The sequence below is a fragment of the Psammomys obesus genome, unplaced genomic scaffold, assembly GCF_907164565.1.
Source record: "Psammomys obesus unplaced genomic scaffold, mPsaObe1.curated_primary_1811, whole genome shotgun sequence".
NCBI classification, from domain to species: Eukaryota; Metazoa; Chordata; class Mammalia; order Rodentia; family Muridae; genus Psammomys; species Psammomys obesus.
In genome coordinates this window covers 14,010,211-14,033,019 of record NW_026586173.1, presented here as the reverse complement: position 1 = coordinate 14,033,019, position 22,809 = coordinate 14,010,211, and the positions used below count along the sequence as shown (strand labels likewise).

Below are 22,809 nucleotides of genomic sequence, written 5' to 3'. Positions count from 1 at the left end.
GCTGTCACGGGGTTGGGGGGGGCGGCGGCGGGTGAAGGCACATCTAGAACCCCAGCACTCGGAGCTGGGTAGACGGAGTCCCCAAGGACGGAACATGCCGCAGATGTGTGTGAGTTTTTATTGCAGCTCTGGGTTAAGTCCATCCTTAATTTACAGTTCGATTCTCCCTGGTGGATTGACACACCCAAGATGGAGACCCATCCCATCCCCCTCAGGGCCCGGACACTGGTTTGTTCCCAGTGGCAGCTCTTGTCTCACACTGTGCTTCCAACTTCTCGTTTCCGACCAGTCCGTGCTCTGGGGCCGGGAGGGATGGCTTTTCTTTTCGGTTCCATGGCCCTGCGCAGTCCAGCGGCCTCATGTCAGTGGGGCTTGGGGATGTGGCCATCCACGTAGAAATTCCTGGTGATCTTGGGAAGCGCAAACTCAGCCCCCTCCAGCTCAGGGGTCAGCACGATCTGGCAGCCCAGTCTCGAGTTCTCCTGGAGCAGGGGGGCCATGTCCAACATGTCGTCCTCCCTGGGCGGAGGACAGCCAGCGGTCAGGGCTCGTGGGGCCTGAGGCGGCTAGAGGGAGGTGGAAGGGCCCTGGGCACAGGAGACAGGGGCCTGCAGTGGAGCTGGGGCTGCCCACTCACCTCTCCTCAGGAGGAGGCAGGAGATCCAGGTGAGCCTCACTCACGTACACGTGGCAGGTGGAACACGCCAGGGACGCTTCGCAGGCCCCTGGGACAGGAAGGGAGAGGCACGGCCTGAGTGAGGAGCCGCTTCCACCTCGGCTCCATAGCCCCATCTTCCTCACGGCCAACGGCTTCTAGGCTGTCTGCAGGCTTGTTTAAGACAATCTCAGCCCAGACTAGTATTAAATTCACCATGTAGCCAAAGACCACCTTGAACTTGAACTGATTCTCCTGCCTCAACCTCCCAAGTGCTAGGAAGACAATCGTGAACCATTATATCTAGTCCCACACTGACTCTCACTACACTAACCTCACTTCCACCTCAGGCCCCGTGCACTCCTGTACTTGTGACCTAGAATGTTCTCGATTTTGCTTATTCATTCAAGATTTCAACTCCATTATTTCCCGATTGCCCCAGCTTCCTCCCCACCCCACCCCCTTTTTGGTGGCACTTAAGACATGTAACTTTTTAAAAAGGGCATTAGGGGTTGATCTAGGGTCTCGAACAAGCAGGAGTGGTCCACACTGAGTCACATCCTCAGTTCTTTACAAGCCTTTTGTTTTATTGTTGTGCATGCGTCTGTGGAGGTCACAGGGCAGCTGTGTAGAGCTGGTGCTCTCCACACCTTGACCTGGGTGCTGAGGATTGGAATCAGTGCCTCTAGTCACTGAGCCATCTCATCATCCTCCCACATTTGTAATTTGTGAGAAACTCTCAGTAAATTATCCAGGCTGGGTTTGAATCTAAAAAGCAATCGACAACTTTCCTTTCTGAAAACTCTCAACTTATTTATTGGGACAGGGTTTCTCTGTGTAGCCTTGGCTCTCCTGGATTGACTTTGTAGAATGGCTGGCCTCAAACTCAGTGATCCACCTGCCTCTGCCCCCCCCCCGCCCCAAGTGCTAGGATTACAGACATGCACCACTGCACCCAGCTTTAATTTTTTTAAAGACGGTCTCAGCATAAATTTCCGGCTGTCCTGTCCTAGAATGCATGAGTAGACCAGGATGGCTTTGAACTTAAGAGATCTGCCTCCCAGTGCTGGGACTAAGGGCATGCACCCCCATGCCCTGCTCCTGAAAGCTTTTAAAACATTTATTTATTTACACGTGTGTGAATCTGTGTGGGCATTTTCACACTACAATGTGTGGGTCAGAGAACAACTTAAGATACTGGTTTTCCTTCCTTGTCAGTTCTGGGGATGGAATTCAGGTCAGACTTGTTGGCAACTGCCCTTTAACCAATGAGCCACTGTGCCAACTCAGACTGGTCCCAAGTTGGTCTTCAACTCCTAGGCTCAGATCCTAGGCCTAGTCTTTCTGCTGCTTAGCTTCTGTAGCAGCTGGGGCCACAGGAACACCTACCATGGAGCACACCCACCCTTGCCCAGGTGAGCTATAGCTGTCTTTTTATCTTGGGGCTGGCTGTTGATCCACCCTCCTCTCTACCAAGCATTGAGTGTGTTCATCCTCACGGCAAGCTTGCTGAGAAATGCTAGATCACCCCTTTGTCAGGAAGCAGGCTCAGAGAATGGGTTTGGCGTTCACACAGTTGGTGAGGCCCCACAGACATGGCCTACCTGCTTCCAAACGCCCCAACTCCGCTCTGTACAGCGGCTGCTGGGTCAGGGAACAGACAACCCATCCACATCCCAGCATCTCTAGCGCTTTTTACTGGTTTGGGGCTTGTTTTGAGAGTCTCACTGTGTAGCCCTGCTGTCCTGGAACTTGCTATACAGACACCAGGCTGGCCTCAAACTCTCCTCCCACGTGTGTGCCACCATGCCCGGCCACCTCTGCCAGCTTTAGATTAAGTCAGGCCCCCTACTCCATTAACCTAGCACTGTCCCTTCCAACTGGTCTGTCAATGAAAACCTAACAGTTTCTTTATTCCTGGGCTGATAGTCCCCGCTGGGCTAGGTCCAGGCTAGCATGATATGCCAGAGGACCTTTAGTACACACAGTAGGTAGTATTCACCCAGGGACTCCTGCCCTTTTTTTTTTTTTTTTTTTTTTCTTTTTTTTTTTTTTTGAGACATGGACTCTTGCTAAGTCATCCAGGCTGGATAGGAATCTAAACTGAGTCTTGCTGTAAGTTCATGGTTGGCCTGGAATAAATTCATTAGGTAAAGGGGTTACCACTAAGCCCAATGACCTAAATTCAATCCCTAGGAAAACATGGAAGGAGTGAACCAGGCTCCTCAAGTTCCCCTTTGATCTCTACAGAGGCACACGCAGGCACACTACATCAGTGCAATAAAGAAAGTACTCATCAGGATTCACACCAGGGCAGCTGGAGGGCCGGCATGCCCCATGTGACTGTTGCTGCTGGGTCCCGCCCACCTGTCACACCAGGAATTACTGCCTTGTCTATTCATAAAGCTGTCCCATGAAACTGGCCCTCAACATACACCCATTTCAGACCTGCTTTCACTGAGGACCTTAAGAGGACACAGGTGACGTGAATTTGGGACATTGTGGGACAGATGTCAGAGAGCAAATGAAACATAAACTCTATGGGATCACTAAATACACAGGCAGACATGGGCGTTGGGGGGCTTAAGCTGGGGTGAAAGGATGCCAAATTGCCGGGTCTGAAGAATGAGAAGAACAAAACAATTTGCTGGGAAAGCACTTCTGACAGAGAACAGTAAGCACAATGGTCCTGGGATAGTACTGAGCTCTGTGCCTGAAGACCAGCAAGAGAGCCCAGAGGGACAGTGCTGGTACATGCCTATGATCCCAGCACTGAAGAGACAGAGCTCTCTGCCAGCTTGAGGGGCACAGAGACCCTGTCTCAATACCACCTCTCCCCAAAAGGAAGCCAGTGGCTGGACTAGAGGACGGAGAGGTCAATAGCAAGAACCCACACACTGGCAGAGAACATACACACCCTCATCCCCAGGAATAAAATGCTCAGGAAGGGCTGCTCCAAAACTAAGCTTTGATTTAGTGTCATTTTTTAAAAAAGACTTAATTTTTCAGTGTTTATGTCTGTGTGGGTTGTACATGAGAAGGCAATGCCCACGGAGGCCAGGTGAGGACAAGAGTCCCAGGAGCTATTGTTACAGAGGGTTGTGACTTGCTTGGCATAGCATGGGTAGGTAGGCAGAGGACACAGGTTTTCTGCAAGAGCCATACGAACCGAGCAACCTCTCCAGTTCCATCGTTTTCTTTTTCATAAGGGGTATTTCTGTGTGTACACGAACTGTGTGCCTGACACAGCCTGAGGTGGGGTCGGCCTCTTTCCTTCTGCTGATACGTGGACTTGAAATTAAACTCAGGTTGGCAGGCTTGTGTGGGAGCCATCTTACCAGCTTTAACTCAAAGGTGGCTAAACAGTGGAAACAACCTGTAATCACAGAGCTGAGAAAGCTGAGGCAGGAGGGTCAGCCAGTGGGTTTAAGGCTAAGTCACAGAGACTGGGTCTTAATCTTCTCAGCATTCTGGAGGTAGAGGCAGGAGGATCACTGTTGTGGGTCCGAGCCTAGCCTGGTTCCATAGCTGGTTTCAGAACAGTCTGAGTAGCATGAGCTCTTATCTCAGTTCTTCCCAATCCACCCATAAGGTGATGTGATAACCCTTCACCTTGGCCTGTGGTCTCAGGACTGAGAAAGTGGAGGCAGGAGGATCCCTGTAAGGGGTTGCAGGTAGCCTGGATTACATATTTAAATTTCCGGACAGCCTGCATCACTGAATGAGCCCTGAATACCGACTCACCCATGGGCCTCCTGACCAAAAATATCGGGTTGTGGTAGTGCAGACCTGTCACACCAGCACTCGGGTGGTGGAGGCAGGAGGGTCAGAAGTTCAAAGCCACTCTCCCCATACACAGTAAGATCGAGGCTAGCCTGAGCTATATGAGGCTTTGTCTCAAAAACACAAAAAAAGAACGAACAGTAAGGGTTTCTCCAATTCCCTATTACCTACCTTCCAGGTCCACCCCGTGGCGCTGGGCCAAGTGAAGAACATTGTCCCCGACTCTGCCTCTCACCGGGATCCGCCGACCAGAGCGGTCCACGAACACCACGTTGACCCTGGGGACAGACGGGGTGCAGGTGCTGAGCCGGGGGCCGGCCACAGGGTGGGGCAGGGCGTGGCGTGGCGGGCACTCACGCATCCCCGGGGAGCTCCGGGCCGTCCGCCTCGTCCTCGCCTGCGCGCCGCTCGCCTGTAAACACACGAGTAGGTGAGCGGCTGCGGCCTCGCTGCCCGCCCCGCGGCCCGGCCCGGCCCTAGGTACCTGTGGCCCCGAACATCCTGGACGTCGCGGCCGCATGTCTGGCCCCAGCACCCCAGGATCCCCCAGCCGCCCACAACAGGACCCGAGCGCTCACGCCGCGGGCCATGGAGGCGGCCATGATAGGCCACGTGACCGGAAGACCGAGCATGCTCAGTGCGTAGGCTACCATTGTAATCGCGTAGGGTCAGAGGTGATGTACTGGGATCCAGCCTGGACTTCCGGCCTCACCCTGTGGTTGGATTTTTCTTGAGTCTTAGTGTACGTTTTCTGCTCGAATGTATGCAAGAGCATCAAGTGGGTGCCTGCGGACACCAGAAATTTCCGTGTGGGGTCTGGGAACTGAACTCCGGGTCTCTGCAAGAGCAACAATCAGGACCAACCTCCGGGCCCTTTAATTTTGAGACAGGGTCCCAGTGTGTGGTCCAGGCTGATCTTGAATCCCAGGTGCCTTTGCTGGAATTAAGGGTTATGCGTCACCATGCTCAAGCTTAAAAAAAATTGTGGAGTGTGAGACAGGGTTTCTCTATACAGACTTAACTATTCTAGAATCTGCTATCCAGACGAGGCTGGCTTCGAACTCAGCGTGTGCCACCATGCCCAATTTAAACTTTGGAAATTGTGTGCTCTCAGAGCACATCTGTAATATATGTATGTGTAGGTCAGACAACTTGTGGGAATCAGTTCTCTCCTTCCAACATTTGGGCCCCAGGCATAAAACTCAGGTTGTCAGGTTTGGTGATGTGTCCTTACTATAATACTGGGCTATCTCGCTGGGCCCACAGTTTATCTCAAGAACCAGCCAGCTGATACTTTTTTTTTTTAAAACCGTTTACTTACAAACTTTAATTCAGCAAAGGTCTATGTGGGAGAATGGGGAGAGGGGATATCCCCCCTGGAGTGGGTTTGGATCATCAGGATTGGGGAGGGAGGCTGGTGGCTCAGCTGGCCAGGGGCAGAGTCCCTAGGTCCCCTCAGATGGGCAGAGAGGAGGCTGGCTCCAGTAATCCAGCCTGGGTGTGGTGATGATCTGGGTTTGGAGGGACACCATAGAGGTCCAATGACCTGGGTAACAATGGTCAACTTTCACAGACAGCAGGGGAGACTGTTGAAGCCAGCAGAAAATACTGGTCTCTGCACCCAGGCTTTGGGCAAAAGGGGCGGTTTGCCAAGACCAAGGCTTTGGCCTTCTATCTGCAGGGCAGACACCCTGGACAAAGGGCGATCCCTAGGCCAGAGCTCTTTGGTCCTGAGTCGAGCTTCTGGAGCTCGGCATCTGAGAGGCTCTGACCTCGTAAGACCTGCAGCCCAGCTTTAAGGCATCAGAAGGCAAGGAGACTGGGGCTGGGGTACTGGCCAGAATAGGCAGGCAGGGGCATGACAGCTATACCTGCAGCAGATGATTAGGTAGCGAATTGGGTTAATTTGTTGGAACCTGCACGTGTGGAATGGAGGCCCAGGCAGGCCAGACCCTGAAGGAATCAAAGTTGGGGCTTTTCTGGGAGTGGGTGGGTTGGGTGATGTGGTCATCATCCTGGTTGCTTTTAAAAATAAGAATTATAAAAGGAAATCAAAGTCAATTGTCGAAGTTTAAAAACGGGGACCGTCTCTGATCCTCACAGGTCAGGGACCCCTCCAAAGGCACTCGAAAGGCCAGAACACAGGAGTGATGAGGCAGGCGAGGAGGCCTGGAGAGCTGGGCACAGAAGACCAGGAGCTAGGCAGGGAAAGGGAGGAGGCCGGGCCCCTCTCTCTTAAGGCTGCAGGGTTTTGGCTCCAGGAGCAGGCCCACAGGCAATGGTGTGGCCCCCAAACACCCCCACATTCCTTGAGCTCCAGCTGGTTGGTCAGCAATGTCTTTTTCAGAGATTTCTCTATTACCCAAAGAAAGGACATAAAAAATAATAAAAATAAAATCCCACAAAAACACAAATACCAGAAAAAACCCAAAAGCAATTTTGGTGCAGGCCCTTGGAGCATCTCTGGTGCCGACTCCTTAGAAGATCCTCTTCCGCTTCAGGTAGGAGTCTGCGTAGTGGCCGCCAAGGCCCTGGGAGTGCTGGCCCACGTAGCTGCCCTCTGGGCTGGGCTCTGGCGAGGGCAGCAGGTGAGAAAAACTGCGTTTCTGGCCACCCAGTGGTGTCTGGAGACAGATGGCAGGGGAGGCCGGGTCAGGGGCCTTCCAGGGGCTAGGGCTCCCCAGCCCTGTGCTTCCCCTCCCCTTGCCCGTACCTTCAGCAGGTGGCTGTGACCATTGGGCCCAGGGCCAAGGCCTAGCAGCCCTTCACTGGAGCCCATTGGGGAGGAACCGACGGCCTGGGGAAGTCAGAGAAGTGGAAGCAAGTCACCCCTGGGGCCAGAGGATAACACTGGAGGGAATCATGAGAGTCCAATTCTAGCCTTATGCCTGCCACTCAGAGCTATGAGGCCTGATGGTAATCAACCTGTTCCTCATCTGTCGTCTGGGGATAAGTCCGCCCACACCTTATGCCAGTCTGAGATAAGGGGAAGCTAACAGTGCTACACTCCACATATGTCCAGGAACCAAAGTGGGCTACTGCCACTCTAGCATGAACAAGAGCGAGCCCAGCTCTTGTGGAGCTGGGCCGAGACGCCTTAGATGACACAGCTACAGAGACAGACAGACACAAAGGGCCCAGTGCTTGGTGGGGCGAACTCCTCACCTTGTTGAGGTGGCTCTGCTTGAGGCCAGCCTGTAGGCCACTGGTGAAGTATGAGGTGGGTGAACCGGAATAAAAATGAGACAGCGGTCCCCCACTGCCTCCACCACCCCGAGGCTCATTGAAGTTGTTAGGTGGTGGGGACATCTGCAGAGAAAGGGTCAGCTGAGTGAGGAAAACAATAGTAGGAACTCTTCCCTACCGTGCCTCTACTTGGTCATGTTTATCTTTCAGGCACAAAGCCACTTTAACAAACTCAGGTCGGACCACAAGAGAATGCATTCTGTGTGGTTCAGGGAGACACTCTCTGAGCCCATTGATTTTTCACTTCGACAGAGAACTGGCCGCCTATGTGTTGCCAAGGGGTAAGCTCCCGGTGAACCAGCTACTGCCCCACTGAAGGGTGTAAGTAGATGCTTGAGCCTAGAGCACTTTGAATTGGATTGGACAATATAGCAAGACTGCCTCGTTTGTGGAGTTCAGTGATGAAGGGATGACACTTTTTGTTCCACAGCTAGTGCTGACTGCTACAGACAGCACTATATTCTACAGAACACGCAGGGCATCTTGGCTCTTACCTTGTGTCGGCTGGGTCCATGAGGCCCTAGGGCTGGTTCCCGAGGGTGAGAGAAGAGCCGTCGAGGTCCCATATCCTAAATTAAAGGGGCAGAAGAATGGAGGTGGTGGCTGGTGTTTCCCAGCCTGGGCCAGTTCCACACTAGCACCCACACTTGGGCCTGTGGGGGCTTCAGGGGGCTGCACAGCGGAAGCCAGAGCAGATGTGCACTCTATCCAGGAGCAGGCATGCCTGGACTCCAGGGATGGGTGCTGTCAAGTAACTGCATGTTGCGCTCAAAATGGGAAGCGCTGGAACAGACAGGATGCAAAGCCCTTTCTTGAGGGAGAAAGCATGCCTTGGGATGTGGACTAAGCACCTGCCCAGCTAGCATGCATGAAGCTCTGGCTTCTATCCCTAGCACCACATAAAACCGGGTGTGATGGAGAAAGCCTCAGACGCCAGTACTCAGATGGTAGAGACAGATATGACAGAGTCATCTACATAGTGAGTTGAGGGCAGTCTGAGCTACACGAGACCTGGTTTCAAAAAACTCCAAAACCAAATAAAAAACCAGCATGGACTAAAGTCTGAAAAAGACCAAGATGGACAGCAGAGTCAAGGAAAGGAAATGCCAGCCACGAGGCCCTGACTGGCCACCTGACACCAGAGAAAAGAAAGGCCTGCTGCCTTTGAGCAAAGCGCCTGGAACCAGTGGGTTGTCCTGCATTTGGAATATCACACAAAGAGGGGTACAGTGAGAAATTCAACAGTGACTCAGGCCTAATTCACACACAGCCGAGGCATTTTATACCAGAGATATTATGCTTTTATGCCTATGTGTTCCCATGCATGCCACAGCTCTCACGAGTGACAGCACAACCTGTGGGAGCAGGTTCTCCCCCTCACTTATGGGAGCAGGAACAGAACTCAGGCCTTCCGATTGGAGGTAAGCACCTTCACCAGCTCCGAATCTCACCAGCCTACACCTTTAATCGTCTTTTGTTTTTCTGGGCCTCACGGAACCAGGGCCAGCTCTGAACTCCTGATCATCTGCCCTCTACCTCCCAGTGCTGGCGTCACCCGGCTGACAGTATTTCCTGCGCTGCCCCCTAAACCACCAAACAAAGCCTGACGTGAAATGTCCCACTGTGGAGCCAAGCAGGTTCTCCAAGTGTTTGAATTCAAGCCTGGACGAAGCTCACTGGGGGAGTACCTGTCCTATGCAAAGATGTGTGTACATGTGGGACTGTGTGTCTGTGACTATGTATGTGAGTGTGTATGGTGTGTGTGTGTGTGTGTGTGGTAGAGGCCAGAGGCCGACCTTGGCTGCTGTTCCTGTCTACCGTATTTTCTACAGCTTTGGGCCAGTATATCCATGTGTGCACACACAGATGTACTGAGGACAGAGGATGACATTAGAATCTTTCTCCAGCTTATTCAGTGAAGCAGGGTCTCTCACCAGTATCCAGAGCTTGCCAACTCCATTCGTCTAGCTAGTCAGCTCCCTCCAGGGATGCCATTTACCTGGGATTACAGGTAAATTGCCACACCCGCTCAGCTTTTATACTAGTTCTGAGAACCCAAACTCCACTTACACACTTCATATGCTAACTCATTGATTGTCCTAGCTCTGTCCACCTTTTTTGAGACAAGGCTGCACTCTGCAGTCGTGGTTTGCCTACAACTCACAGCAATCTTCCTGCCTCACTACCAAACTCAGTTGAGACATGGTCTCTTCCCTGGCCTACAGTTTCCCTACTAGACTAGAAAGCCTGTCTGCCTCCGCAGAATCAGGGTTACAAGCATTCTCTCCCTCCTGGCTTCATCATGTGGATTCTGAGAATGAGACTTAGGTCCTCACGCCTGTGACTGAGGGACCTCCCCAGATACATTTCACACTTTGGATGTTTGGACCAGGGACGCTCACCCTGCAAGGACTGCAGATGTAGAGGGCTACCCTCGAGACAGGCAGAAAACACAGGGTAGCCTAGTACTCACCGAGGGGTAATCAAAGCCATAGCTGTCAGACAGCCCTGGCTCCGGGGGCAGGCGGTTGCTGGCGATGGGGCTGAGCATTCGGGACTTCATTTGGAAAGCTTTGCTGCCATTGTTGCTACCACTGCCTCCACCAGGAACTGCAGGGCTGGGCAAGGGGGGCTCAACTGGGCGGCGGCCTCTCCCAGGGCCTCCCCAGCCCCGGGTCTCCTTGCCTGCCAGGTTGCCGGATGGAAGCAGGCTGTGCAGATTCAGGTAGGGGTTCAGGGGGATGCGGTAGTCCTTTGGGGGCTCCCCCAGCAGTGAGACCTGTAACAGGAGGGTCAGCTTTGCTAGAGCCCTGGGCAGAGGAGACTTCAAAGAAAGGGAGGCTGGAAGCAGGGTGACACCTTACCCCAGGGGGCGTTGGCAGGGGCCCACTGTCCTTCGGGAGGCCTCTAAGACTGGAGCCTCGGAGCCCCACAGGGGCTGGGGGTGGAGTGAGCTGGGATGCTGGGGGACCCAGACCCATGGGCTCCCGGTCACCCCCAGAGGGGCCCAGCAATGGTGGTAGTAAGGGCTGTGGCTTCCCTCGGCGGGGCGGCAGTTCCGGGGCCAGGCCCCCCCCTAAAGAGAGAAGGAACGTATCAGCTATGGGCCAAGACATGAAGGGCCACTCTATTCATGGTCCTGGGACAAGGGACAACCCTGTGCCCTACAGGCAGTTAGTGACTCAAGGTCTCTTTGGACATCAGCATTTTAAGACACTCCCAGCTGCCCCGTGAGGTTGGCACTAAAGCAACAGGATGATGGCCCAAGCAGATTAGGGTACCTGCCCAAGGCCCCACAGCAGAATTCACTGTAGCAGGGCAGGGGGACAGTTTCTCTACAGAGGTGGGGTAGCAGGGTCTGACTTTACCTGCAGACAGCTCCCCAAGGAGGGAGTTGGCAGGTTGGGCCCCGGCCTGGAGGGTACCCAGAGGTGAGTCTCCCAGGATCCCAGGCTTCTAGAACAGAGTACAGTCAGCTGGAGGTGGGGACAGTGTGGCCTGGCAACAGACACAGGCCACCCAGAGTCCTGGCAGTCACAACGCACAGCATCACCACCTCCCAAATTAATGACAGGCGGATACATACAAGGAGACTCCCAGCACCTGTGACCCCGGCCCAACCCATCACCTACTCATGTGGCCTATGGGCTCTTGCATGACAGGCCCTTGCCTTAAGCATTGGGGATATACAGGAAAGAGGTGAGCATCAGGGCTGAAACTCCACACTTCCCACCACTCTCACACATATATGGTAATAGCTCTTAGCACCCAGCCCCCTTGCTCATCACAGAACAATGCTGAGCAAGGATAGCTATACCCCAGCTATGCAAGCTGGCCTCTCTTAGTCACGTTTACTTTGGGAATAGATGTGCATGTCCTGGCCACCAGGGCATCCCTCCAAAGCAGAGAGAAATGTAACTTCTGACATAGGGGGAGGTGAGAAAAGAAGCCAGGTGGGGTTGCCCCCAATATGAAGCTATTACCTTCTGGCTCTGGCTCTGGCTCTGGCTCTGCAGAGCTAGCTGCAGCAGTGCAGTGGACAGGGCAGGCCCGCTGAGCAGCGGCATGGCAGGGGGCGCACCCAGGAGGCCTGGAATGAAACATGGATGCACTGTGATAACCCACCAACCAGGCCAACCCCAAGTTCTCTGCAGTGAGGGATGTGCCGTGAGGGTCCAGGCAGGGAAGGGTGGGTCTTGGCCGGTACAAGGTCCTTTTTAGCACCTCCATCCTCACACCACAGCCAATGTTAGCAGTGGCCCCTGGATGATAACCCTGTGACCTTGTGTGACCTGCCTTACCCTGCTTGACACTGGCACCTCCATGCAGCAGAGGGTTGAGGAGCAGCTGGAGGGAGGCAGATGGGCCCAGGTTGTTCAATAGCTGCAGAATGTTTGGTTCGGGCAGGAGTCCTTTGCCTCGATTGAGAGCCTGGGGAGGGGGCCAGAGGATGGCTCAGAGCAGAGGCCACAGAGGGGAGACACTGGTGTCCAGGGGGCGCCTCTACTCACCGTGGCCTGGGCAGCAATTAGTGCTGCCAGCATGCTGCGGCCAGGGGGACCCGGGGCACAGAAGGACACACGTAGGTGGCTGCCGCCCAGAGCCAGGCCATCTGCCTGCTGTTGTGCCGCTTCTGCCATCTCAGCTGTCTCGTACTCCAGTACTGCGAAGCCTTTCAGCTGCCCATCCTGGCCACATGCCAGCTGTGGAAGATTCACTTATGAGCAGAAGGTAAGTAACCGCAGAGACCAGACACTGACCCCTGGACACTGATAGTGAGCCCTTGGAGAGAGTGACTTCTTGCCACTCACTGTCCTGTTTTATGCCCATTAATTGGTCACTAAATCTGTGCAGTGGCTATAGGAGGCCCTAGAAGGTCAGTCTACACAAAGCTGCATGGCTAGGCGTAGGGCCGAGATAGGCCCCACATCACCCGTAGCCACTGTGTTGGTGTTTGTGCTGGCACACCAGCAACAAACACTGAAACGCATGACCAGGAACTTCGGCATCAGGAGGTAAGAGCAGGCTGCGGAGTCTGCCCTGAACATATGACTTGGGCCCCAGATACTGTGGCAGGGGACTTGGGAGGGTGCGCCCAGGCCTGCCAGGTAGCCAGGATACACAAGCTGACTCTTCAAGGAGGCGATTACTAGGTGAATGTGGCGGTCACGGTGCCAGTGTAGAGCGATACTAGCCACAGCCAGAGCTGTCACATCACCAGCTTCCTCCACAGCAGCCCAGTAGTTTCTTGAGCCCATATCCCTCATCTAGAAGCTCAAACTGGTCGTCTTCTAAAACCGAGACTGGATGGAACTTAGACTGGTCCAATGCTGCCAAAACTGTACCATAAAATTTGTATTAGTCAGGAGCTCACTGTGTTGCCCTGGCTAGCCTGGAACTCATAGACCAGCACAGCCTTGAACTCACAGAAATCTGCTAGTCTGCCTCCTGGGTGCTGGATTACAGGCATATGCCATCATTCCCAGACCTTAAAAAGAAAATTTTGGTGTGCGTCTGCACGTGTGCAAGCAGAGAAGGTCAGGTAGTCTCTATTCAGTCTCCTTTCCTTTGTGGCAGACTCTCTCCCTGAACCCAGGGCTCACATTTTCTGGGCTGGGCTGGGCTGGAAACCAGCAAGGGACCTTTGTTTCCACCTCCGGTGCTGGATCTACAATGAGACACTGTTTTGAAAAACACTGTCTCCAAAGAGGAAGGGAAGAAGACAGAATGGGAGGATAAAAGGGTAAAGGCTAGGTATGTTGGCATATTCCTGTAACCATAGCACTCAGGAGGTAGAGGCAAGAGGGTCAGAAGTTCAAAGCTGGCCTGAACTATATAGCAAATTTCAAAGTTGCCTTGGCTACATCAGGGTAAACTGTCTCAAAAGAAGCAGGAGAGCAGTTCTTGCCCTGCCAAAAAGAAACGGAGTCAGCGAAATGTCCGATAGGGCTGGAGATGCCTCAGGAGGTCAGCACCAGTCCTGCTCTGCCAGAGGACCCAAGTTTAGTTTCCAGCACGCAGGGAGAACCCAGGCATGAAATCAGGCACAGTAAACATGTGACATGTCCCCAAGCTTAGCCCAGGAGACAGTGGCTAAGTGTATTTCCACAGCAACTCCCCTGCCTGACAGCCCAGGCGGGCGGAGGCCTCGGCCCAGGTGCCGTACTTTTTCAAACAGGGACTCACTGCAATAGCCCACACTGACCTCAAACTCAGAGACCTTTCCGCATCTACCTCTGCAGCGCTGAGATCTAAAGGCATGCGCCACAGCCTGGCACGACGGCACACACCTTTATTTCCAGCCCCCAGAAGACAGAGTCATGTGAGGCTGTCAGTCTGCTTTACACTGTGACTTCCCAGACAGCCAGAGCTGTGCAGACAGACACTGTCATTAAAAACAACAACAAAACAAAAACGGGGAAAAGGCATGTATCACTGTGCCCAGTGCTTGATCACTTGAAAAAACTTCTATTTATTCATTTTGTGTGTATGTGAGTTTGTGTGTCACAGGACATGTGTGAAGGTCAACGGGCAACTTGAGGGAGTTGGTTCTCTCTACCATGAAGGGCCCAGGAATCAAACTCCTGTCATCAGGCTTGTCCTTACCTAGCAAGCTGAGCTGAATCCAGGGCCTCGCACAGGATGGGCAGGTGTCCTACAGCTTAGCCACACTCCCAGCCCCTCACTGGCAGAGTCTATGCAGACTACCCATGACCCACACCCAAAGCATCTGCTCAGAAATGCAGCCATCTTATAAATCCAGAGACAGATGGAAAGGAGTCACAATGTGCCCTGGACCACGTGAACTCTGGACAGGGAGATGGAGACCTAAACTTTGGTCTGTCTGACTCTCAAGCCCACGTTCTAGTCAGGGCACCAGAACAACTGTGTCTTGCAGAGGTGGCCTTAAAACCACTCAGTCAAAAAAAAAAAAAAAACCACTCAGTCAGTATCTAATGAGGGGAGGGGCTACAGCTCTGCAGTAAAACACTTACTGGACAAAGCCTTGAGTTTCACTCCCAGCACTGGAAAAAATACATAAACACATGGACACGTAAGAGTGAGCTGGGCAACAGTGACACACACATTCAATCCCAGCACTTAGGAGGCAGAGGCAGACGGAGTTCTGGGAATTCAAAGCCAGCCTGGTCTACATATCGAGTTCCAGAACAGCCAGGGTTAGAGAAACCCTGTCTCAAAAAAACAAAACAAAATCCAAACAAACAAAAAAGAAAACCTTACTGTTGAGCCTCACAAACTGAGTTTGATCCCCAGTATCCACATTGTTGAAGGAGAAATGACTCCTGAAAATTGCCCCTTCAGCTTCACACAGGTACTATAGTATGCACGCTTGTATGCACAAACACACAGAGGCATACAAATAAGTAAGTGTACAAAAGTTTCTTTTTAGACATACTTTTAATACTTAGCCTTTTTAGGCTAAGTATTATCACGCTGTGTGTCTTTCATCTCAGCACTTAAGAGGTATAGACACGTAAATCTGAGTTCTAGGCTAGCCATGGCTACACAATGAGACCCTGACTAGAAATAGAGGTAGAGGACAATATGAGGGTAAGGTGTACACAAAGGGCCTTGCACAGGAGGGGGACTGGAGTCCACAGAGCCCAATGGCTATCCTCATGGCACTGGGCAACTACATGCTGGCCTCCTCCACACCTGCCTTCCTGCTGGGAGCCCACAGATGCTCAAGGCACCTTTGATGAGGCCTGGAGCTGAGCATGTAGAACACTTGCCTAGAGTGCAGAAGGCCTATGAAATCCCAACCCAACACCACATAAATTTAGCATGGTGGAGTATGTCCTAGTACTTGAGAAGCAGAGCCCAGAGGATCTGGAATTCAAGTTCATCCTCAGCCACATACCAAGTTCAGGATCAGTATGGACTACCTGAGATGCCACCTCCAAATTAAATAAATAAATAAATAAATAAATAAATAAATAAATAAATAAATAAATGATGAGCAAGCAGAGCACAATGCAACAAACATGAGCTGAGTGCTACCTATCTGGTACCTTGGCAATCATGAGGCTTAGGCAAGTGGATGGCGTTTCTAGGCTAACCTGGGCTACATGGCATAAGTAAGGAGTGTGTAAGTGATGGGGATGTGAGCAGGACTCCCACCCTACCTACAACAAATGAGCTAAGCAGGATTTGCACTCAGGCCTTTGGAACACACATAGGCTCTAACCTACCACGCCCAGCGCCTCTCCAAAGAGCCCCATTCAAAGCTATGTGACAGCTGCTGCATCGGAGGGCCCAGGACCTACCTGACAGAAGGTGGGGGCATGCACGGCTGACAGAGCCTGGCGCAGGGCATCCACATCACTGAAGCCGGGAGGCAGGTGGTCCACACAGAGGCACCGGGAGTGCAACAAGGCAGGGGTCAGCTGCCCAGCATCAGTCCAGTGCACGTACAGTGTGCGTGGGCCCAGTGGCTTGCCCAGCAAGTCAGATTTGGCCCTGGCAGCCGAATCTTTCTTCATGTACTCTGCAAAGCCATAACCCTTAGAGTGGCCTGTACGCTCACTGTACACTAGGAAGCAGCGTTCCAGGCTGCCAAAAGGCCGCACCAGCTCTTCAAACTGCGCCTGTGTCAGACTGGGTGGGAGGTTGGCCACGCACAGCAGGGCATCAGTAGGCTGCAACTGAACCGACAGCTCCCGATCTCGAAGGCGGCTCTGGTGGAAGGTGGTGATGGCGGCTTCAGCCTGCTCCCCATTGAGCAGGGTCACAAAAGCTGCAGGGCATGAGAGGACCTGGGGTCAGAGCGGCCTTCTGGGCCTCTAAACCAGGAACCAGTCCCCCTCCCTGACCTCTCTCCACAGCCGTGCGGAACCCAGAACAGTTGCTCACTGTGCACATGGTTTGCCCGGCGTGTCACTCAGGTGACACTCAAGTTAGCGGGTAAGCAGGTAGTCACTAAAGCTCAAGCTTACGCCTCAAGCACTTTTTTAAAAACAGTATTTTACATGCATGTTTGCCTGCATGCATGTTTGTGTACCACATGTGTTTGGTGTGTGTGGAGGCCAGAAGAGACTGTTGGCTGACCTGGAACTAAGAGGTGGTCGTGAGCCACTATGTGGGTGCTGGGCATGAAACCTGGCTCCTCTGGAAGAGCAGTCAGTGCTCTTAGCTACTGAGCCATCACTCCAGCCCCCAACCCGAGCTCTGGATGGTTCTGGCTTCTCAACTGTAAAAAGGGAACAGGTTAACCCTCACACCCACTATTCTTGATGGAGAATAAACAGGCCCAGATCAGCCCAAGAGCCAGACTCTGGGCTGAGGAATCACAGCTCTGTTACTCCACAATTTGCAAAACTGGGGCAGGAGGATAGAGTTTGAAATCAGCCTGGGACTTCAAACAGTTCAGTTGGTAGAGTGCTTGACAAGCATGCACGAGGCCTTGGTTTCCATCTATACACCAGATGTGGTTGCACATGGCTAAGATGTCAGCACAAGACTGAAGCAGGAAGATCAGAAACTCAAGGTCATCCTTGGCTACACAGCGAATTAAGGCCACTTTGGGATACATGAGTCACTGTCTCAAAAACACAAATTGAAGGCTGGGGGTGTAGCTCAGCGTTAAAACTGTTCATCCTTAGTACCACAAAATTAAAAACAAAGAAGAGAAGGAAGGGAGGAAGGGAGGGAGGGAGGGAGATCAGTCAAGATTAAGGATGTACCTCAGTAGCAAAACACTCTCCTACTGTGTGTGAGGCCCTAAATTTAATCTCCAGTATCAAGTACAAACATGGAGTCCTCACAAAATCAACTGAAAATTTAAAAACACAAAAGGACCAGATGGTTCAGCATGTGAAAGCCTTAGCACCAAAAATTCAATCCTCAGGGACACAGTGGGATGTGCGAAATGACTCCTGGGGCTGGAGAGATGGCTCAGCCACCAGCCATTAAAGGGTAGGCTCACAACCACAAATATAAGAGAAATGGCTTCTGTAAGTTGTCCTCAGACTTACATACATGCCAAGGTGCGCACACGCGCACACACACACTACAAAATACTCAAGAGACAGTTGGTCTCCAGGGCCACGTTCTGCCCCTCTAGCCTCCTCATTCACAAGCCATCTTACAGCCACAGGACTTTAGAGAGCCTCCTCAGGTGGCCCAGCAGCCTGTGTCCTCTGCCAGGCTCCTCACAGCAATCAGCGCTGCTTCCTGGACTCTGCTGGGTATGCCCTGCCCCTTTCCCTGACTTCCCTATCCAATCCCAGACAGTTCCCATCTTAGATCCTGGCTCTGTGGCCCCAGAGCAGAGATCGAGTCCATAACCCCACTTTGCCTTCTTCCGTTTCTGAAGGTCTCATGTACCTCAGGCTGTCCTCAAATGCATTATGTAGCCAAGGATAGCTTGACCTTCTGATGCTCTACCTCCAGAGTCAGAATACAACTTCCAAGTGTCATTCTCTGCTTTACTATGTAGGTGCTGGGACTGACCCAGGCCACCAGGCGGGGTGGCACCCTCACCTACTGAGCACCTCATTTTTTCTTGGGATGATGACAGTTTAAAATGGGACTTGAATGTCATTGGATATTGGTACACCCCGAGCCCTGTGGAGGATGACTGCACTGGGTGCTTGGTAACCGTCTGACTTATTGATGCCTATGACTATATTCTTTTTCTTGCATGTGCAAGTATATGTTAAACATGTGTACATGTATGTCTGCAGATGAGTGTGTTTACAGGTGCAGGTGGAGGCTGGTCTCTTTTTTTGAAGCCACAGCTTCCTGATTTGGCTCATCTACCTAGGCAGCTTGTTAAGGAGACTGTCTCCAGCCCCCACACACTTTGATTACAAGCGGGTCATCAGGCCCACTCAGCATTTATGTAGGTGCTGGGGTTCCAACTGTAGTACTCATGCTCATCTAGCAGGAGCCTTCGGCGCCTGTGTTCTGAGGGGTCTGCGGTGGGCACTCTCATCCTCGACGGTAACTGGTACACAGTCACACAGACTAAGCACAGACCCAGGCTCCAACCTGTGCTCCGCCTGCCCCCATGGCCCAGGATCTTAACCACTGCCTCGACTCTCAGACAGGTCTTCTTGAAGGGGCACACTGCTCTCCACATTAGATTGTCAGGTTCTAGACAGTCTTCAACCTCACACAACGCTGGAAAGCATAGGCATTCACTGATGTCCCGCACAGGAAGCTAACACCGCCAAGTCTGATCCCAAGGGGAAAGGGCTGACCATTCCACGCAGGGGCAGATGTGCCAGCCCCAGGCTACAATGACAAAGTATGATGGCCAGTTATGAGGGCCTGGGTTATGAGGGGACAGACAAGAAGAGCATGGAAGCTGAGCACAATGATACATTGTGCTTGTAAGCCCAGCACTTTGGAAGTGGAGGCAGGAGAATGTCTTGATGTTCAAGGCTGTCCTCAATTATACAATAAATTTTACTTTAGTCTAGATTATATGAGACCTGACTTAAATAAACCCAAAAGTCCAAAACAAAAACAAACAAACAAAAAATAGAGCTGAAGAGATGGCTCAGCTCTTCAAAGCACTTACTGCTCTTGCAAGGCCCTGGGTTTAGTTCCTGGCATCCACATGGCAGCATACACCCTTCTTTAACTCTGGTTCCATGGAATCCAGTACTCTCTGCTGGCCTCCATGGGCACCAGACATGCAAATGGTACATAGGCAAAACACCCATACATATCAAATAAAGATAACTAAAACTTAAAAAAGTAGTGGTAGAATCTAAAGGATTGCTGGAAACTTGAGGGTAGCTCGAGCTACACCCTGACCTCCAGGGCAACCTGGACTACAGAGTAAGTCCATGCCTCACAACCGAGTCCATCCCCAGACTTGTGTGTGTGTGTGTGTGTGTGTGTGTGCATACTCTCACATGCACCTGTAATCCCAGCCCTCCTAGTCTACGATGGGAGACCAGCCCAGAGTACACAGTAAAACAGAAACAAGAGGGACCCTGCCTCAGCAAGGTGGGAAAAACTGACTATAGAAAGGTGTCCTCCAACTTCCACACTTGCTGCCCGTGCTCACACCAACACACACAAAATAAATAAGCTGGCTCGGTGGTGCACGCCTTTAATCCCAGCACTCAAGAGGCAGCGGCAGGAAAGTGGACCTCTAGGAGTTCAAGGCCAATCTGATCTCCATGTGAGTTTTAGTCCAGCCAGAGTTATACGTGAGGCAGACAGGAAATAGATCTGATCTGACAAGAACTCCTGTTTCCTCTGGGACAATATGGGACCCACAATTTAGAACAGATGCTGAGCCAGGTCCTGTCACCGCTGAGGACTGTTGTCATTGCCCAAGTCCACCCGTGGCTCACAAACCTGTCCCTTTGTATTTGTCCACGAAACAGTACTTGAGTTCGTAGTCGCTCAGGAGGTCATGTACTTCCTGCAGAGACATAATCAGAAGCCGGGGAGTCACTGGCCAAGCCTGCCTATAGGTGGACCTGCCATACAAGTAGATAAGTGAAGAGCTCCATTTTACTGTAACAGCTATCTTCTACCCTTATACCACCTATCTTGTACAGGGCAAGGCTATAGATTTCATGGCAGGAAAACCAACAACTCAAACTGTATGCCTTCAAGGACATTGCCCAACTTGTCTGATTCTCTGGTCACAACAGTTTCACAACTAATTACTGAGCCATTCTGTCCAAAAGGTAAGAAACTGAGGCTGTTAAGAGGGGACCCACACAAACTGTCAGGCCAACAGAGATACCCAAGGGTACCTGACCAGAGACTCTGTGCACTTAATGATCCTACTCTGTATGGTTGCATGGGCCACCCAAACTCCCTTGTGGTGACAGGACTACTATTCTGAAAGCTGGCTTCCAGGGCTGGCTTGCACCAGATGACTGTGTCTGAGCCCAAGGAGACAGGGTGGGCAGCTCCAGATATGCACAAGACCAAGGACACAGGTATCTTACTTCAGGTCTGTCCCCTTATCATGCTCCCCAACACCTCCGGAGCTTCACTAGCCATGTGGCTACAGAGTAATAAGTACTAGGGTGAGCCTGTGAACAGAGATTCTGAGCAGAATGCAGAAAGGTCCTGTTCCACCACCACCGGGCAGGGCAACATAGATAGCACTTTCTTGGGTTCAAAGAGCATCGCACGCCCTGCTCCATGTAGGTCCCCAAGAGGACACTCCAGGCAGACAAGATTAGAACACAAGGAAGTGTCACAGAATACATAATCCCAGCTCCACTCTACCCCCAGCCCGTTCACGTCAAAGGAACACTTCATTTTCCCAAATCAATTCTAGTAGGCTTTCTGGGGATGCAGCACCAACTTCCGGGTCTACCTCTTAAAGGTGTGTACTTGATAAGAAAGGGCACGCTCTAATCCCGAAGCTTCCAGATCTGAGCTCCTGCCACCCTAAGGCAGAGGAGGGGAAGCACTCTGAGTATTCATGGCCAGTTGGAATCTATTTCAATCAATCCATTCACAGTCCCCCGCACATATTTCAACGGGGCCGCAGCTGCCCGCCCCTGAAACTACCTGCACCCTTCAACCACTTGGTCTCTCCCAAGCCCGGTGGTCGCCCCTAGCAACGTCGGCTCGCACTCCAAAGTTGGTTTTTTGACATTGCTGACCATGCCCTTACCACCTCATTCTCAATGGCTCAAGATCCCGGGAGAAGATACCACCCTGGACAGAGACCCTCGCCCAGCAGCGTTGGTACCTCCCGGTTTCCCCCCTGCGCACGCGCACCGTGGTATTTCCCGCCACGCTCTCACAAACCCCCCCATACCTGGTTGGTCACGTCCCCCGGGAGGCCTCGGATCAGTATCTTGCGGCGGTTACGAAACTGGCTCTCAGTATGTTCCAGGCGTTTCCGGATCTCTTCCGGATCGAGCGGCGGCAGCTCTTGTTCGGGCGCCCGGCGATCGGTGGTCTCGGGAGTTTCCGCTTCGGCCTCCGCCTCCGGGCTGAGCGGCGGCCGGTGAGTAACGGACACGTCGGCCGCCATCTTGGGAAACCCGGCGCCTTCTGGGACCAGCGAGCTCAGGGCGGAGCGACATAGAGCGGCAAGGAGGGCGCGCGTACTGATTGGTTGGTGGAAGCCCCGCCTCTTCCCCGGCCTCCTTGCGCATATTGGCTGGAACAGCACCGCGAGCGCCGCCCCCTCCCCTGACTCTCGGTCATTGAGCAGAAGGGTGGAGCTGCAGCAAGGAAACGCGGAGCAAGTTGGAGGGGAGGGTCGGAGTTAGATCCCCTACACGGTCTGTGAGGCCGGTAATCCCAGCCCTTGGGAGGTGAAGACAGATCTTCTGATGTCATCCCCAGGTTCATAGGGATCTCGTCTCAAAGGGAAAAACAAACCACAGACAAAAATTAGGTGTGGTGGTGTACACGTGCAGTTTCAACACTTTGGAAATGGATGCAGCAGGATCAGAAGTTCAAAGTCATGCTCTTCTGCACAACCCAGGTTTGAGATCAGCCTGATTTTTAAAAAGGAAAAACAGAAAACAAACTAATAAAAACCCTGGCGTGGGGCTGGAGAGGTGATGGCTCGGTGGTTAAGAGCACTTGTCTGCTCTTCCAGAGATCCTGAGTTGAATTCCCAGCAGCCACACAGTGGCCCACAACCATCTATAATGAGATGCAGTGCCCTCTTCTGGCATGCGAGTGTACATGCATTCATATACATAAAAATAAATATTAAACAACACTGGCATCATTCCCAGCACTCTGAAGGTCCGGGCAGCTGGTCTACATAGCAAGACACAGTCTCAAAAACAAAATAAGCACCCACTGCTAAGCTTGACAACCGGAGTTTGATTCCCGGTATGACATGGCCAGGGGTACTAGATGCATACAGCCCAGGAAGCAAAAGGCTAAAGCAGGGACTGGAGAAGGAACTGGCAAATGTCGTAATCAGGAAAGAAGGTAAGCAGTTGATAATGGCAGACATGGAGACCTGGAACTCTCTAGCTGTAGAAATCTGCTTTCAGGAGTGTATGGTCAACTGCTGACCACAATACCATTTTTTGGTTTTGTTTTTCAAGACAGGGTTTCTCTGGGTAGCCCTGGCTGTTGTGGAACCAGACTGGCCTTGAACTCACAAAGATCCACCCACCTCTGCCTCCCGAGTGCTAGGATTA

The 22,809-nt window shown here is 52.3% G+C and overlaps 2 protein-coding genes across 2 annotated transcripts; both read right to left on the bottom strand.

Moving 5' to 3' along the window:
• Nucleotides 1-104: 104 nt before the first annotated feature.
• Nucleotides 105-5,076, bottom strand: Fdx2 (ferredoxin 2). The gene is made up of 5 exons (XM_055601327.1): nt 4,923-5,076; nt 4,796-4,850; nt 4,610-4,716; nt 638-725; nt 105-519 (listed from the first exon to the last, which is right to left on the bottom strand). Exons 1-5 carry the CDS (start codon nt 5,068-5,070, stop codon nt 363-365), a joined length of 555 nt encoding a protein of 184 aa, XP_055457302.1. The 5' UTR covers nt 5,071-5,076; the 3' UTR covers nt 105-362.
• Nucleotides 5,077-5,714: 638 nt separating this feature from the next.
• Nucleotides 5,715-21,684, bottom strand: Raver1 (ribonucleoprotein, PTB binding 1). Its single transcript, XM_055601326.1, has 13 exons — nt 21,456-21,684; nt 20,024-20,090; nt 15,973-16,442; nt 12,196-12,387; nt 11,986-12,115; nt 11,668-11,774; nt 11,053-11,140; nt 10,549-10,760; nt 10,158-10,463; nt 8,179-8,253; nt 7,604-7,747; nt 7,152-7,235; nt 5,715-7,062 (listed from the first exon to the last, which is right to left on the bottom strand). The coding sequence occupies exons 1-13, from the start codon at nt 21,672-21,674 to the stop codon at nt 6,916-6,918; spliced, it is 2,241 nt and encodes a 746-aa protein (XP_055457301.1). The 5' UTR covers nt 21,675-21,684; the 3' UTR covers nt 5,715-6,915.
• Nucleotides 21,685-22,809: the final 1,125 nt, after the last annotated feature.